We start from the raw sequence: 18,312 nt of genomic DNA on the forward strand, positions 1-18,312 counted from the left end.
ATATCAGAAGCTAGTTACGGTGGCCAGGGGCAATGCAAACCTAGAGTTTCATCAGTGTGGCTGTATATCCTCCTATACGGAAAGGCGGCACAATCCTGGAGTGGTCACTGATCACTCTGCAGTGATTGATTATAGAAGGATCACAGGGTTACTCAAGTCACATATACTCCTTCCACCATTCACTGACAGCATTGGAGGAATAGAGATAGTATTCGCTCTTGGATGGTGACTGGAGCCTCTTTACAGCACTGAACTCACCACCCTCACTAAGTACCAAAAGTGCCCACTGTGTACAACCCTTCTAATGATAACAGGAGGCTTAAATGAACAGTTAAACAGTGGTCACATGAGAATGTTGCAACACAGCTAGGCAGTACTTAGACACAACGTTGTACCTTTGCAAGTGCATGGTTGGCACAGGAGTTTGGGTTTACAAATGGATCCTACGCCAGACCAGCTAAAAAAAATCTGTTAAATCTGTTAAATTTAGGCATGTTTTAGACAAAGTGCAAGAAAGCTGATGCACAGTTTTACACTATGCTTGATCATGGATAATGTGCACCATGTACTATACACACATAAATTTATATTACTTTAGCAAACAATTGCTACATATCCAGCTGAAATAAATCATACATGTATGTTCACAATGTACATAGACCTCCATACTCTAACTGCCTTATTTTCTGTTTCAGGCAATGGGGAAGGTTTTGATGATGTCATAATTCAAGGGGATATTGAGGAATCAAAATTTGTGGCATTCTATACAAAGTAAGACTTTTTTATGTCATGCCGATTCCTGCCTTTTTGCGTTGTCCCCTCCCCACTCTGCTTGCTTTGTTTGTTAAAAACAGACACATAAAAATGGGTTATGTTAATCTGGGCCCCTCAGTGCCCACTGGGACCCGGCAAGTGCCTAGGTTGCCTAATGGATGATCCGGCTCAGAGATTCCTTTAGTTGTGTTGTGGTTGTTCAAAAAAAAATAAAACTCATCTTTTTCCCTATCTCCCTCCCCAGATCAATAAAACCATCAGGCATTTGTATAAGTGTCACACATTTTTTTTTGACTGTCACACACAGTCAAGGTCATCCCAAAATTTCAAGTGGTACCATCCCTCCATTGTTTGTTCTCCAGACGGGTTCTTGAACAGGGGTACACTGGTACACTATTTTATAAGACCCTGGACCCCGGTGTTAGACCTTGTATAACGTGCACATATTCGGTATCTAAGGCGAGCTATCTCATAACATTTTGAGATAAATATTTATGTAACAGTAATCATGCAAAAGTAACTAAGGAAGGATCAAGGAAAACGGATTTTGCCTGGTCTTCACTATATAATGCACATACAATAAAAACCATATTTATACTATTATTTTATCAAAATGAAGCTCTATAATATTCACTTGTGTATGCTAAGATGTACAAAAGTTATTCCCTGAGAAATGGGCACATCGCCAAAATGTGTCAACTGGCCTGATCCAAAGCAATTATTTTAGGTGATTTTGTGGTTTAAATGATAAGTTTATTTTATGTTATTGTATGTTTTACATTTTCAAGTCTATACTTTTACAAGTAAACAAAATCAGTGTCAGACTACAATAAAGGCCCATTGAATAGTTGCCAGTAACAGGTTTTATGTGGTGTACATATTTTATAGTGTAAAAGCTCAATTTCATACATATTTGATTAATAGTTTTAACATTTTCCATGCTTTTCTTGTATCATATATGCCACAAGAGCCAACTAAGGCTTGAATCCCATCGGTGAATCTCCTGCTAACTTAAATAGCCTTTGAGCCGTCTGGAAATGCATCATTTTCAGAATCAGTTGAATGACACACAAGAGAATATACCGGAGATTTCTACAGTCTGCATGATTATGCCATCAGAGATAGACAAAAATGAATGTCGATAAAAATACTAGTATTCTGTCCTTACTTATAATTCATTAATACTAACATGGAAATTTAACTTTAATGAATATTCTGAGTCTTGCCTCAGTCACAGGTTATTATTTGGAGCCTCAAAATACTTGTATAAAGATGTACATTATTTTACTGTTTAGGCGATCCAAAAGGAGGTTGTATTCCAATAGTAAGATGACATCCTGCGTAGAGCAATGGAGGTAATATTTAGGAGCACTCACTGAAGGCTCCAGGTTAAAGGTTACTTTCTCTGGTGTCTTCTAGACTGAACAATAGAGCTGACTTCCTTATTTATAATATTGGTGCCGTTATACATCTTGTTTACATTTTTGCGTCTTGTAGTGGTTTTAAAACCTTAAAACTTTTTTCACAACACTATTTTACATCTGCAAATTGGAAATTATAAACTGTCTTTGTTTTTCTGAATGGTAGACCCTTTTGTAGGGACACGTCTGTTCCCATCATGCATAGCAATAAAAAATGACCCAACCGGACTTCTGGTGCCTTAATGATATTGACTACCATGCTCTACCAGTTTTATACAGTTTTATACATGCAAAGAACATTTGTTGCTTTTGCAGTTCATATAAATATACTAAAAACAAGTTTATTTTGAAGAAATGATTGATCAATGGATATAGTGACTACCTAGTCAGACCACATTAAGTGACCAGACATGGATTTATCATTAGTTTACTAAAGGCAAATGATTATATCTGGCTGCAGGACTATGATATATTAGCCACTTCATTGCAGCAATAAGTAAGATTTATATACATTGGATACTATTATTATCAATATATAAAATTAGGTTATGTACACCATAGGTAAAACAAGAGATACAGTCAGCTACAGACATATACAGCATCTATATCTATAGAGGTCATTCATCTCTATGGTAAATATCTGTGATAACTAAGAACAGGTTGCACCTGAAGTCCAACATGTATGATTTTAGGTGTGTCCTGATCTTTAGTGAGTGCGGAGGTCGTGTTCATAGTACTCATGGATGTCTCTGTATACAGCTGTATCTGGATCTACTGCTGACTGTGCCTGGGGTATAACAGTCTAGATTTACCCTGTGTGTACAAGATCTTAGAAGGAACTGCCAATTATAACTTAAACAGTCACACGTCCAGAAAAACAAGACTGTCCTGGAAAACGTGTACATATGGCCGCTTCAGGTACAGTTTTGTTTAAATGGCACCATTGGAATCTTCCCTTTTCGGTCTCACTGCCCATTTAAGATGCAACCTCAGGCTAGTTCTGCTTGTAACCTGCATTGCATACATACAATATCACCCACTAGTGCTCATTTACAGTTTTTCTTGCTATAGGAACACGGCACAGTTCTTTCAAAGTTGTCCTGTAGGTGGTAACTCTATTGTTCAGTCTTTTTAATATTTTTTCCAGTGGGATCTTCATTTCACACTATGTGGTATTTCCTTTCTTATCCTCTCCCTTTATCCAGCAACCATTACAAATCACAAGTTCAGTGGTCTTAGGGACTTGAACCATGATGTTGGTAATAGAATGTATTCCCTTTTAGTTTTGCATGATATACATGTAATTGTTGTATTTAATGGACTATAATACCAGGAACTGGCTGGGCTGGGGAGCAGGGGGACATCTGCCCCCCGGGCCAATCCCATAGTGGGCTACTTAAGGCTGGGTCACTGGGCTACTAGCATTTTTTTTCCTTCCGCCATTAATCTCACTAACACACATGTCCTGGTTGTATAACGGATGTTTAGTAATTGTATATCAACTCTGGCTGGCACAATTATTTTGAGCTTGGTTCTCAAACTTATTTTGCCCAGCAGTCAGAAAGCCACCAGCCAGTCCTTTGTTAATTAACCTAAATACTTGCATGTTTAATAAACAATGAATATGAATGGCAAACAATATAATAATTGTTCACATTGATGTTGTCTGCATTTTGTACTGCTACTATGCATTTTTGATGTTTTAGGATGAATAATGATTATTTTTCTTTGCAAATGTTATTTGGTTTGTTTGGATACTAGTAATCATTTATTTAGTACATTCTACAAAATTATAGCTAGAATCTGATTGGTTGCTATAGGCAACATCTCCACTTTTCAAACCCACCGGAAACTAGCAGCTTTAAACATTTACCCACTGGTGTATTAAAAATTGAGAGCTTCCTGTGGCCTCAGGGCCACTAGTGGGCAGTATGTGGTGTTGTATCCTCCTCTCTGTTTCTCTCCTCATTAGTTCTGGAGTTCCGGCTATGGCGTGGGTGTGGCATCCACGACCAGAAGGTTCCACATAGACTCCTTCCCCTCCTGCACAGTTCTTGATACAGCATTGCAGAGCCAGATTTAGACCTCATGGGGCCCTAGGCAAGATACTGGTTTGGGGCCCCCCTACCTGAAACAATACATAGCACTATATTTTTGTAGCATACCATATACCCCTATAGTTGAGTAAAAGGAAAGCTATGTGCTGCAAAAGAAGGGGTGGCCGTACCATTGGGGGCGTGGTTTGCATTGTCGGGTGTACCTAACATGTGAAAAGAGCTAGGCCACCCTCCTACAGAAAAAGGCAACACTAAATAATTACAGAGCAGTCCCGTTTTTTAAGTAGTTGGGTCAAAACAACCTAATAAGTATTTAAGTCACCTCTGTGCCCTTCACATCACATTTGTGCCCCTTCACATCACCTCTGTGCCCTTCACATCACCTCTGTGCCCCTTCACATCACCACTGTGCCCCTTGATAATTGTGTGTGAAACAACTTGTTTACCCTTTATTATAGTGTGCCATTGTGCCTCCGTTAGTTTGCTTACCTTTCTATTGCTTTCTTCTCTTCTGTTTTCTTCATTCTGTTTTCTCATCTTCTGTTCTGTTTTGTCTTCTTTCTTGCCCCGTCGCATGTGCTGCTCCTCTCCACTCCACAGTGAGTCTTCTCTGAATATGATGTCGGGCGTGATGACGTCACACGGCATGACTCACGCCCGACATCCAGTGCAACACAACGGAGGAGGGGAGGAGGCTGCCAGGGGCCATTGCAATCATGTGATTTTTCTTTTTTCTCCCTCTGACACAATTTTTTTTTTATTGGCTGGTATACCCCACCACCCGCCTTGCTTCCGGCCCCATGGGGACTGATGGGCCCTAGGCAAGTGCCTATGTAGCCTAGTGGTGAATCCGGCCCTGCAGCATTGTATATAACAAAGTACATACCAGTAGGTTCACTGGGAGCAGTAGCTCCACAATTCTCTTATGTCACAGCTAGCAGCCATCCCCTAAGCCACTGACTCCTCCTCTTCATGTAGACACGCTGCCTATACCCAGTGACCCACTCTCATGGTATGGGGAAGTTTTTCAATGGGGCTTTCCTCCTGCTGCTGCACATACCATCAACCCCCCATATCCAGGGACTCTATCTCTGTTAGCCTCACAGCTCCTGACAGGGCTCTTCACGTAGGGTCATCCAGGCTGCTTCCCTTATATCCATCCTAATATCCAAAGACTCTACTACTGCAGCCACACTTCTATATACAGCACTCCTCTCCCCTCTGTTTACTTCCTTTCTATTGCAGGGTTTTACATGTGTAACTCTTCTTACTTCTCCTCACTACTGTGCCTTGGTAATACATCTCCCACATTCTTCCCTTTAGACTGATCTGTTTTCTAGTGGTAACCACCACAAACTAACTTTCTTCAGGGGCCTCTTCTTTAAGTCTCCTATGTGGGGTTTCCTGTTGGAAGAGATTCCCCTTCTGCATATCCACCTGAGATCATCAAACTAGTGCCTACTCTTGGGGTACTCCTAATGGGCCTCTTTAATGTAGGGCTTGCAAATTTTAGCCCAGGGGCATGACTCGCCTTAGCAGCCTGTTAGGAACATTTTAAAGGAAAAAATGCAGGTGGCCCAGTGACCCAGTCCAAGGTAGCTGTGACAGGATGGACTTCCTATGCCACCCTGACTGTTGTTGCTGGCAACTGGCTAGGCTTGCCTTGCCACTGTCCCCTTTCTTTATCCCAAATTGCGCCCCTCCTGTCGCAGTAGGAGGAGCCTGCTGCCACCACTAAGCTCCTACACCAGTGCCTAGAACTGTTTTTTTCTGGGTAACTTTTGCTGCTGGGGTACCCCCTCGCTTGGCACCTGAACTGGAACCCCTGAACTATTCCTTTAGATCAGGGTTGCTGTAGATGGTTCCCTCTGGCCTATCACACTGGTCAGAGCTGCAATGTAGCGGGTAGAGCGTTGGTACTAGAATGTTGGGTCCCAACCTCAGAACAGCTGGATACAGATTAGATTGGTATAATATGTAGGTCACCAGGGGCGGGCTGGCCCGGGTGGCAGGGGGGCATCGGTCCCCCGGGTCGCTCTGTTTCAGCGCTGTTATGGCCGGCCGGCCGCTCCTCCATTGCAAAATCTAATGATTTTGACCGGCGGCTGCATCCCATGACATGGGATGCGGCCGTGTCAGCGCACAGACGGCCGCATCACATGACATGCGATGCGGCCGCTTCATTGGACACGGCTGCATTGCGTGTCATGTGATGCGGCCGCCTGTGCGCCCCCCTGGCTGATATATCCCAACCCGCGCCTGTAGGTCACAGGAATTGTCGTAGGTAAGAAGGTGTCAAAACAGGATCTTGAAGCAGTGATGTTTTATTAGCTCAAGTACACTAGTTTAAGGTATTAGTGATCTCCAGAAGTACAGATGGTATAATGATACATTACATGGTCAAACAGTCTGCTTTTTACACAGATTTACACACATACCTTGGAAGGAGCTAATCCAGTCTCCTGTTCCTCTAACTAATCCAAGCGCTTCATGCAGCCTGCACATCACTCAGTCTCACACCTTTTTACATTTCTACTAGCGGCCCCACAGCGTCTGAGGTTTTACAGTGAATGTTTACCATCAGGATATAAAATGTTCTCTAATCTCACAATTTAACTTGCAAAATTCACATTAATCTGTCATCACTTGCATCCTGAGACTTACACTTATAAAAAGTCTACCAGCCATTCTAATTATTACCTCGTTGGTTTCAGACTCAACAGACGTGTTGGTCAATCAATGATGAAAAGGTCTAATTAACATGAGATTACCTGTCTCCAGACAGTTTTAATAACACATCCTCCCCACTCAGATGCTTACTTAGGACTTCCTATAGAAAGGTTACAAAACCCGTACATGACATACTGTCTCAAAAATCAATACATTTCTATATAAACACATACCAGTATATAAAAAAAGTACATTTGTAATTGTATAAATTGGCGCCTGCACCACTAATTGAAAAAAGTTTCTACAATAAATTATTTCTACGTGATCCAGTCACAGTAGCCCACTATGGGTCCTGCCCCCCAGTCCAGCCTGCCCCTTACTTGCGGAATCTGCTGTGCACCCCCTGCGGGGACCTTGGACCTCCATTCTTCTTTCCGGGTACCAGCTTGCAAGATGACTATTGCCCTCAGATCACGGGCAACCCAGAGTCTTTATAGACTCTGCTTCCCCATGTGATTACCCTATATCCAGCGCTGGTACTTTCGCAACGCTAAACTCCGCACCCACTCATTATGACACAGTTGTCTGTATTGCTGCGCCTATTGCGATACCCATGCCTTCACAGTGAGACATGCCACACTATAATGCCGCCGGCATTACATTCAGCATGATATTTTTGGGGCATCACAAGTAGCTCTTGCCCCAAAAGAGTGTTGCAAATTATTTTTGTGGGGAAATATCAGATCACATTATGAGCTCAGCATGAAGTGTTCTCCCAGCCCTGACAGTAGGTTAACCTACTGGTGCATCTCTATCCAGTTGCAGACCAATCTGCTACATAGACTGCATGAATGCACTGCACTCACTTTGGGACAATATAAACCAAACAACATATTGTTGGAGGGGAATTAACTTGTCTACATGCGACCCCTTGCAGAGTTGGCTGTAATCCTCAGATTACCTCTGACCCAACTCTGCTCAGGACTCTAGATGACTCCTCCCCCAAAAATGATTGCTTGATTGGGATGAGCTGGTGTTTTCTTCTGCATGTCTTAGTCTGAATGACCTAGAATCATCCCACAATATCTGCACAGTGGTTATTCAGTGATAGAAACTATGTTTTGTATACTGTGTTAAGTTTGACAATCACTCAGAGTATTAAAACACATTATAGGATTGTGAAACCAATCCTGAAATTGAGCTAGGTACTTTACATGTTGATGTTAAAATGCACATACTAAAGAAGTCAAAATGTGTTTGTTTCTGTATATTTCAGGAATGATGAGGTAATTGCAGTAGCCAGTATGAACTATGACCCTATTGTATCCAAAGTGGCAGAAGTGATGGCATCTGGAAAGTCTATACGCAAGCGGGATGTTGAGTGAGTAGGGATTTTTAAATTTTGTGTTCTAGAGTCTTGAAACGTGAATTACTGATCAAATGTGAGTAAATCCCTGCTACCGTAAATAACAGTCTGAACAACCCTTAATAAAGAAGACAAAGCACATCACAGTACACAGACATATGCAAGACTGGTTCTAGTGTGAGAGAGGTACTATTAGCACAATAGGGAGGAGGTGCATGGTATAGCCTGTGAGAAAATAATTTTGTCCAGGCCTCCTCATAGGACATATATGTTCTATATCGACACAAGTGAGGAAGCTGTCTGGGCACTGGTTTGTGAAAAAAGGCAACAGCTTAACCTTTAATTTGTGGGCCCCGTTTTTGTGAGGTCCTTAAACTTCATTTTAATATGCCACTGAGGGAAACTTAGCATAACACGATATCCCAAGAGGTTCCCTTTGTGTGATACAAGGGGCACCCCTTTTTAATGAGCTTTGTTATCTTACCATTTGGTATTTGTTCAGCAGTTAAGGTGCAGAAAATCTTTTGCTTCACTCAGTTGGTAAACTGTGAATGTGATGACAATGCCCCTACTTAGCTCCCATTGGATGTTAACTGCTGATGAAAGTCAGGCCCTGAGCTTGGGGTACCAGCCACAGTACCAGTGTTGGAATATTAAGACTGCAAAACAACCCAAAAATACCTCCTCACCTGTTGTTGTTAATTATTTAAAGTATTAGTGTCTGTAATTGTTATGGACCCATTGATCTCTTTACTAGTAAACATTTTAGTTTGTGTTGGGTCATAAAATATATAATAATATTCAAATGAATTTTAAGTTTGTTATAGAAATTTTCAGGTGGCTGGTTACTCAGATTTAATTTGTGACAATGCTAAGGCTTCCCTAGCAAAGGAGAATGACACAATTGGTGAATCAAGACCCAAGTTTCTGGTTTTTCCAGGACAGTCCTCATTTTTTTCCCCAAAAAATGAATTCCACATTACGTAGTGTTCTATAATTCAGACCGCTTGAGCAACCAAATTAACATGACAAGTGGCTGCACACTATGTGCAGGTCCGTTCGGCAGTGACAGGCAGCGACAGTGTGCTGCCCGGCTGCTCTGATTGTGTTTTAAACACAATCAGAGCATCCGGGCAGCACACTGTCCCTACCTGTCACTGCTGAACGGACCTGCACATAGTGTGCAGCCGCCGGCAGCCTCAGATGTAAAAAAGGGGGCGTGGCCTAAATCACCCCCCCTAAATCGCCCCGGGTAGAAGAATTCTCTAGATCCGCCCCTGCAAGTATGAATATGTTATTATAATTGTTTTACCTTATTTGGACCTAAACAGAAACATAGGGTCATTTTTTGGGCCTGAGGAAACTTCAGATCACACGGTGTGCAGTTTTATCATTACATAATTATAGGATCCCTTATCAAGCTCCCATTAAATGCATGTGAATCGTCACAGTTTATACTGCTAGGTGAATTACTAAATAAAAAAAATTACAGAAGAGATATCTGGGTTCCCAAATAAAAAATCGAGATACAATTGGCCATTCCACAATCCCCATGATATGCCCTATTATGCCTCAAATTCTCTCTGTTGACCTGTTGATGCAGGTTTGCTAAGCTCCTCCTCAGCAGACAATGTCTTTTGTGCAGAAGATATTTATATTATTTAGGTTTCTTTGGTTTTGCAGAGATGATTGTTACTGACTTCAGCACTGTGACATTGACTTAAAAAGCCAATTAAATAGAAAATATTATTTGTTCTGACAAAAGAGATTTTCTTGAAAAAGTTTTTAAATATGTTTACAGCCTCTATGGGGATAATTCAATGGGCCACAAGGTGCAGTGACGTGTCTCTGGTACAGTCCGCGGAGACACTTTGCGGCGGAGATTTTACTAAAAACACTGCTCATTTCCCCTTGCATCCCACAGACATACAAGGGTAAATGAGTTGAGATTCTAAAACTGTATTAGCCGACAAGGTGCGTCTAATTGAATCTGCCCCTAGGTCATGTGAACTCCATAGAGGTTTTGCATATGACTAAAAGCTCCTCTCATATTACTGCATAATAAATATGAGGTGTTATTATAAAAAAAAAATTATATATGAAATACTAGGTCATTTTTGAATGAAACACATTGCATTGTTCAATTATCATTTTTGTGCCAGACGATCCGAAAATATTGTTAAGATAGCTTTGATTATCGGTAACCACCTACATAAATAATGTGATTTATGATAAAAACTCTTCTTTTAATGCTTCAATCTAATACAGGATGTTTATCTGTCATGGCAAGTATGTTCATAGATGGTGTGATTGTTACATGTGTCCTCTTGTTGTTCTGTGATGTTTTGTTCTACAAGTATACTGTTTACTTAGTATTGTTGATACCCCCTGTAGTATTTTATTTCCATAAATTCACCTATTAATAACAAGACATTGGTAGATCTTTGTAAGCACATAGTGCATAGCTAACTAGCGTTGTTCGTTTTACACCACTGTTCCTGAATTTGCATGTTTGTGCCCTCTTGGTCAGGCCTCAACGAGCCCTCTTTGCACTGATTTTTGAGCAGCGACTGGGTCTTGTGATCTGTAACGTAAATGTGCACAGATGTTGCATTGGTGAAAGCGCATAACATTTGGCCACCCCAAGGCCAGCACTACTACTAGGCAAACCTAGGTGGTTGCCTAGGTTGCCAGGGTTTATGGTGCGCCTAAAATTCTGAATGAGTGACATAATATTATTCATTCAGGGCCTGATTCATTAAGGAAAGTTAAGCCAACAAATTGAGTAAGTTTTCTTACTCAAGTTTTCTGGACAAAACCATGTTACAATGCAAGGGGTGCAAATTAGTTTATTTTGCACATAAGGAAAATACTGTCTGTTTTTTCTTGTAGCACACTAATACTTGATAGCTTAATTGTACACTGACATTTGAAGTTGATCTAGGACATACCCTACCCCAAATATAAATCAGCCATCACATTTTAAATTTACCACCCCCTCCAATACAACATGGTTTTGCCTTACTTACTTTTGTTTAACTTTCCTTAATGAATGAGTCCCTCAGTGTCCATATTTTCACCAAGGCGCCCCCACACTGAGCTCCGGCAAATGATATAGAGGGGCAGCAGTCGGCAGCTTCTTACCTGTGAAGCCCCCAGTTGCTGCTCTTCCATTTTGGTAATGGGCTGGGAGTGTGGTGCTGGGATATGATGCCACAAGAAAAGAAGATGCCACCCCGCCCCTCTCCGGACAAGGTAAGTAGGCCCTGGGCCCTAGCGCTCACAGATTTTACATTTTTATAATTTCTCTTAACATGCTGCTTGTTTGACCCTCATTAAATATCTTGTGATTGTAAGGGGGTATTGTCTTTATTTGAAATAATTGCTATAGTTTGAATATCTTTTAATGCCTTAGTGTGGGCTAAGTGCATCCTATGTGCTTACAATGGACAAAGTAACTTCTTTTGCAGGTAGCTGATGATGCCACTTAAGCCCTGTGAGAGCACCTCCATGTTTCCCCATCTCCAGGCCTTTTAGCTTATTATAGAATATGAGCGACACACAGACCTTTATGACATATAGCAATCCTATGCTGTGAGCAGATGTCAAAAAGCAAAGAAAACTTCAAATCACTCTTTATCAAATCCTGTACACCTCAGAAAACCCCACCAAACTGGTACATGCAGCCGTTAGGTAGGAGCACCCAGGCACAGTGACTTCATTAAAAAGTGTGTTCCATTACACTGCACCACCTGACTGAAAATTTAGGTAAACCTAGCTATTTGTTCTAAATAATGTGCTTAGGTGAGTTTCGGGTGATCATGAAAAATGCCCTTGAGAACGTCAATAGTCAACTATTCTTTTTTTTTTTTGTGAAGTAACCTGATCATTTTTATTTTGTGTGTTCACCTCCATTTATTTACTGACCATTTCCAGAAAGGTAATGTGAAAATGAGTAGATGGGTTAGTATTGTTAACAACACAACATTGCAATATTAGAACGGCGTGGGGAATTGAAATATGTGAGTATGCTTTAGCCCATGGTTTAGCGCATTGTTGCCTCATATCCACACCTACCACAGTACAGGAATTAGAGTGACTAAGTGATCCTTTGTACTATTGAGGTTGTGGATTACATTTATAGATATATAGGCAGTGGTGGAAGCAGGCTGGTACAGGAAGGTACGCCATACCATCACCTCCTACTGACTTCATTATAAAACACATCTCCTACTGACTTCATTATAAAACTATTAAATTCCATTCACTTACATTTTCATTACCGCCACTTCCAAATTTCCTCTTCGACCACTGTCTATAAGGGAATATTTTATAAAAGTAGAAAAATATGAAATTTCTTTGATGGAACAAAATTTATTTTTATACCATATTCTATTAAAAGATGTATTTATTTGGGATATTAAAATGTTCTTGTTTTGTACTTTTTTTATTCTGTAAAAAAAATACATTGTTTTATAATAGTTTATTGCTACAGTTTTATATTTGTTTTCAGACAGGATATTTACTTCTTTTTAATATGTATGCTGAGTTAGTGGGAAAATATGTTAAAAAAACAGCTACATTACATGTATTCTATAAGTGATATTTTATTGTTGGAAGTGGCAGGAAAAATCAAGATATAATGTTATAGAGTTCAAATAGAGACAATGTGTATACTGATAATGATGGGGCCTGATTCATTAAGGATTTTACTTTGAGAAACTTCTTATTTCAGTCTCCTGGACAAAACCATGTTACAATGCAAGGGGTGCAAATTAGTATTTTGTTTTGCACATAAGTTAAATACTGACTGTTTTTTCATGCAGCACACAAATAGCAACTTTAAATTTCAGTGTACAAATAAGCTATCAAGTATTTGTGTGCTACATGAAAAAACAGTCAGTATTTAACTTAGGTGCAAAACAGAATACTAATTTGCACCCCTTGCATTGTACATGGTTTTGTCCAGGAGACTGAAATAAGAAGTTTCTCAAGTTAAGATCCTTAATGAATCAGGCCCGATAAGAGTACATTTAACCTTTTTTTTTTTTTGCATAATTTGTCCACTAGGTGGCAATGTCTGATTGCTTTCTAAAGATGTTATTTCATTATATACCCTGGCACATTAATAAGTCCTGAAATTTAAGTAAACCTAGCTATTTGTTCCGAATAACGTGCTTAGGTGATTTTCAGGTGGCCATGAAAAATGCCTTTGAGAACATTAATAGTCAACTATTCTTTTTTGTGTGAAGTAACCTGATCATTTTTAGTTGTGTTCACCTCCATTTATTTACTGACCATTTCCAGAAAGGTAATGTGAAAATGAGTAGATGGATAGTGAGATTTTTGTAAAAGAATATACACTACATAATTTCTATATTTCTTGATTGACTTTTCTTCTAGAACTGGTGATATCGCCTGGCTAACAGGGAAAGGCTCTTAGTCATGTGGGATTGTATCAAGAAGACGCTGCATGCGGAATGGTGAAACAACACTCCACAAATCAAGTCCCTGCTGATTTTGTGCTGCTAATGCGATTGCTGTTTGGCTTTTGCACACCTCTTGCCGAACTCTAGGCAATGAAATTTATCGCACATGGATGTTAATGACAAGTAGATACTGCAACCATTTAATTCTTCAGTCTATGAAGGATTAATAAAAAAAATGATGCTGCAAATTTGCATTTATCTTTACCGTCTTGAAACTTGCTGAAATACTGAATCTTCACAGAGGATGTCAGTTCATTTTACAGCCTGTAATGAAGACTTAACTTTGGACTGAATCTTTTCTTACTTCATTTCTCTACATCTCATGGACCAATTTCTTTACTTGATGAAAAATGGAACAGTTAAATTCCACCGTATATCTTTGCTGAACCTTTTATTTTTCACGAAATGTCAAGTGTCAAAAAAGAGTTGGCTTCGGGTTTGAAACTTATGATGTTCATTCCATACATTTACTATTGTAACTATTTCTCCATTACTGTGAACTGTCTGAGATGCTGCTTCTAATCAAATTGATGTAATTCATGATTGCAATTCATGTCATTGTTAAATAATTATAATTTTTTATGACATTGCTCCTCGTTTTGTTAATCTGTAGATGTTGCTGTTTATGAAGTGGTTTAATCTATGACTAAGCATGTATCTCCCTCCGCATGTGCTGCATTACATTCAACTAGCATTAAGACGGACCAGAAAGCAGCTCACACAGGAGATCAATGATTACTATGACAATCTAGGCACCATCCACATTGGAGAATGAAGATTCTGCTTTTTGTAGATTGAAAAAAACACAAGTTAAGTCTATATTCCATTCCATGTGAATCATCATCATCAGCTATTTATATAGCGCCATTAATTCCGCAGCGCTGTACAGAGAACTCACTCACATCAGTCCCTGCTCCATTGGAGCTTACAGTCTAAACTCCCTAACACACACACACACACACACACACACACACACACACACACACACACACAGAGAGATACTAGGGTCAATTTGTTAGCAGCCAATTAAACTACCAGTATGTTTTTGTAGTATAATCCATTCCATGTGAATGGCCTTTATGATTCTCATAGCGATCTTTGATCACATATAAAGTTCCATGATGGATGCATTTAGCTCTATATCATTTAGTTCAATGAGATGCAGCTCTTCTGGCGAGGCAGCGCAAGCTAACCACTTGTGCCCATGTACCCTAGAACATGTGCACTGGCAACAGCATAAGGGGAAAAGCATTGGCATAAACTAATTAATATACAGTAATCCAAAGAGAGAAATGTTTCTAATATATTGCTACATATTATACTATAAACTAAATAATAAAAGTGCAATAACAGTATTTTTCTTTAAAAAACATATATATATTCTGTATACAGTTCCCAGTAAATATAGTAGCCAATAAAAGTAAAGGTGGCCAAAGCATACATTATTTGTTTTATCTATACAGACTGTAATTTATTATTCAGGTTAAAGAGGAAATATATTGGCAACATGTTGTTAATGTATTTAAGTCCGGCAGAGATAGCGGTATTCACTCTAGCATATTGTGAAAGAATATTTTTTACAGTAATTTTTGTACAAAGGCTATTTATTATGCTGTATGCAATTTCTACTTCAGTAGACAGATTATTTTAGGCCGAACAAAGAGAAAGGAGTTTATTGTGGGGAGAAACTATAAAACCAAGAAAGTATAGTTTACAAATGCTGTTTTGTCAAAATCTTTGGAGTTTTGTAGCTCATGCAATAAAACAATTCATTTTAGATATACAGTCCCATAAAGCTTGCCCTATTATTATGGCTGGATTTGCTATATCTTTTATTACCACTATAGGGCAGTTATATTTGCCTCTTCACTTGCTGTAAATCCCCATTGCGATAGATGGCACAAGACTCTGCTGTGTCAATGTCTAGTAGTCAATCAATGTTGGTGCCTATTTCCCACTGTCCTAGTTCATTCTCCTATAAAATGTATCTGTTCAAGAATGATTGCCACGGACTGGTTTGTAACAAGATAGAAGTTCCCCCACTGTTGACACCCCGTTATTGCAAGTCTGGGGGGTAAATTTATCAAGCTGCAGCTTTGAAAAAGTGAAGATGTTGTCTATAGCAACCAATTAGATTCTAGTTATCATTTACTTAGTACATTCTACAAAATGACAACAATAATCTGATTGGTTGCTATAGGCAACATTTCCACTTTTTCAAACCCGCTTGCTTGATAAATTTACTTGTTATTCTCACACTGCCTACTTTTGATTTCTCATGTACCCACCTTTGTTTGTTACTGTCCCTTACAACGTGGAGTATTTTTCTGCTTGTTTTTTTTCTTTAATCTTTTTGTACTTAACACAAATATTAAAATACAACGATAAACAATATTTTCATGCTTTTCATTGTTATTAATTCGATTGATTGTTAAATACATAAACATAAGATTTAATAGAACCAGAATGAACTACCAGAAATAGAATACTTATGTACAGGAATCCATGTATAATCATTTATTTATATTTTGGTGAGAGAAGGTCTTGTTATATTTTCAAAGTCTTGAGAGACAGTAGCAACATATTACATTTTTATAGGCCTGTTTGAGGTTTTGGCTATTGCTTTTCGGTTCATATATATTTGGAATGTAAGAAATGATGGGATACTGTGTTTAAATTTTATTTTTTGAAATGTAATAAAATACTGCATCAGCAGCCATCCGTGAATGATAATTTGTCTTTACTGGCATTATATGGTATTTCTTTAATAATAAAAATTATTTATGTATGTAGCACCTTTTCTCCCAATAGGACTCAAAGCACTTTACATTGATGCAGAGAGTGAGGCAGCCATTTTGGGAGTGCTAAACTGATAGTCTATGGAATCATAAACACCAGTCCCTGCCCTTAGAGTCTAAATTCCCTAACAAAGGCTTTCATTTTTATTGGAAGCCAATTAACTTACCAGTATGTTTTCTTACTGTGTGGGAGGAAACTGGAGCACCTGGAGGAAACTTACGGAAACACTGAGAGAACATAAAAACTCCACACATATAGGACCATGGCAGGAGTCAAACTCATGACCTGAGCACTGTAATGCACCACTGCTCCAACTGACTGAAAATGATCCGTTGTTAGTATTGTTAACAACACACCCATGCAACTTTAGAACGGCATGGGAATATCAATATATGAGTATGCTTTAGCCCATGCAATGTAAAGACTGACAGAGTGGCTCAGCAGAGGCAGAACAATTTGAAAGGAAAAGCAATCTAGCCGCTTTATGCAAAATAGATTGTAGGGGTTTGAGTCTGGCTTTGGGAAGACCGGTAAGGAGGGAATTGCAATATTCGATGCGGGAGATGATGAGTGCATGAAATAAAGTTTATGCAGTGTGTTGTGTGAGATATGTGCGTATTCTGGAAATGTTTTTTATTTTTAAATAAACTATTTTTTATTGAGATTTTCAAAACAAACATACAAGTAACTACATCCTAACTAATTACCCCATCTATCTAATGATATAAAATGTGTCCATACAAGATCATGTGAACCATTATAAACAATTAGATCAAACAACATACCTAGCCAGTATAACAATGTATTACAACTCATCAAATTCTAATCTGTAACGCTCAACAGGTTGTCAAGAAATTAAGAAATCGCAGTAAAATCTGCACATATAGCTATGCAGGGCTGGAAACGAAATATAACATTAATGACTTAACATAAGAAGTGCCAGAAAGTGCATCTCTGACACTCAGGACTATCGGCCCATCCTTCACAGAGGCTCTCGCGGGGGGTGGTTTTTTTTTTTGGGCCGGGGGGGCGGAACTCCCCCCCCACATTTCTCCGTTCGCCCCTGGATATTGTTCTACAGGAACCCACAGGGCGAAATACATGTTTAACAGGAGAATCTAAAAGTTGGGGCAATCCTGTTCAGCGCATGACGTAATTGCAAATAACGGAAGAATGCTGAATTAGACAACTGAAAAACAGCTTTCAACTGTTCATATGAATGTAAATGCCCATCTGTATATAATTGGCCAAAGGTATGTATTCCAGCACTTTTCCAAATCACATTACCCTACAACTTCATCAGTTCCTCAAAGTTAGGATTATGCCACAGTGGAGTATCCAGGTCCAGTCCTTCATTCACCAGTAGACCATGTGCCACCAACCAAATCAAGAGGCCCGTCGTATTATAGGAGCAACTCGGCCAGGACCGTGTCTAGTTAACATAACCTGTATTGGACCAAGGGAAGGGTCCATCTGCTTGTCCAGAAAGTAACCAAAAGCAAAATCCCGGGATGCGCCAAGCCACTGAACCAGATGCGTAAGCTGGGAAGCCAGGTAATATATTCTAAGATTGGGGAGCGCAAGCCCTCCCGAGTTTTTGGTCCTACATAGGGTATTAAACCGTACCCTCGCTCTCTTACCCCCCTAGACCAATGAGATTAAATGTTTATTAATTTTTTAAAACACATGTAGTGGTAAGTATATAGGGGAGTGTTGTAAGGGATATCGATATTTTG

The 18,312-nt window shown here is 39.4% G+C and overlaps 1 protein-coding gene across 1 annotated transcript in view; it reads left to right on the top strand.

The window, feature by feature from the left end:
• AIFM3 (AIF family member 3) overlaps positions 1-16,510 on the top strand; it is a 57,235-nt gene extending 40,725 nt beyond the window's left edge. The window contains exons 18-20 of the mRNA XM_075178731.1: positions 696-771; positions 8,199-8,303; positions 13,692-16,510. Coding sequence (XP_075034832.1) covers positions 696-771; positions 8,199-8,303; positions 13,692-13,731 — 221 coding nt within the window. The 3' untranslated portion in view covers positions 13,732-16,510. The remainder of the gene's footprint in view (positions 1-695; positions 772-8,198; positions 8,304-13,691) is intronic.
• The last annotated feature ends 1,802 nt before the right edge of the window (positions 16,511-18,312 follow it).

This window comes from Mixophyes fleayi, chromosome 1, assembly GCF_038048845.1.
Source record: "Mixophyes fleayi isolate aMixFle1 chromosome 1, aMixFle1.hap1, whole genome shotgun sequence".
Lineage (NCBI taxonomy): Eukaryota > Metazoa > Chordata > Amphibia > Anura > Limnodynastidae > Mixophyes > Mixophyes fleayi.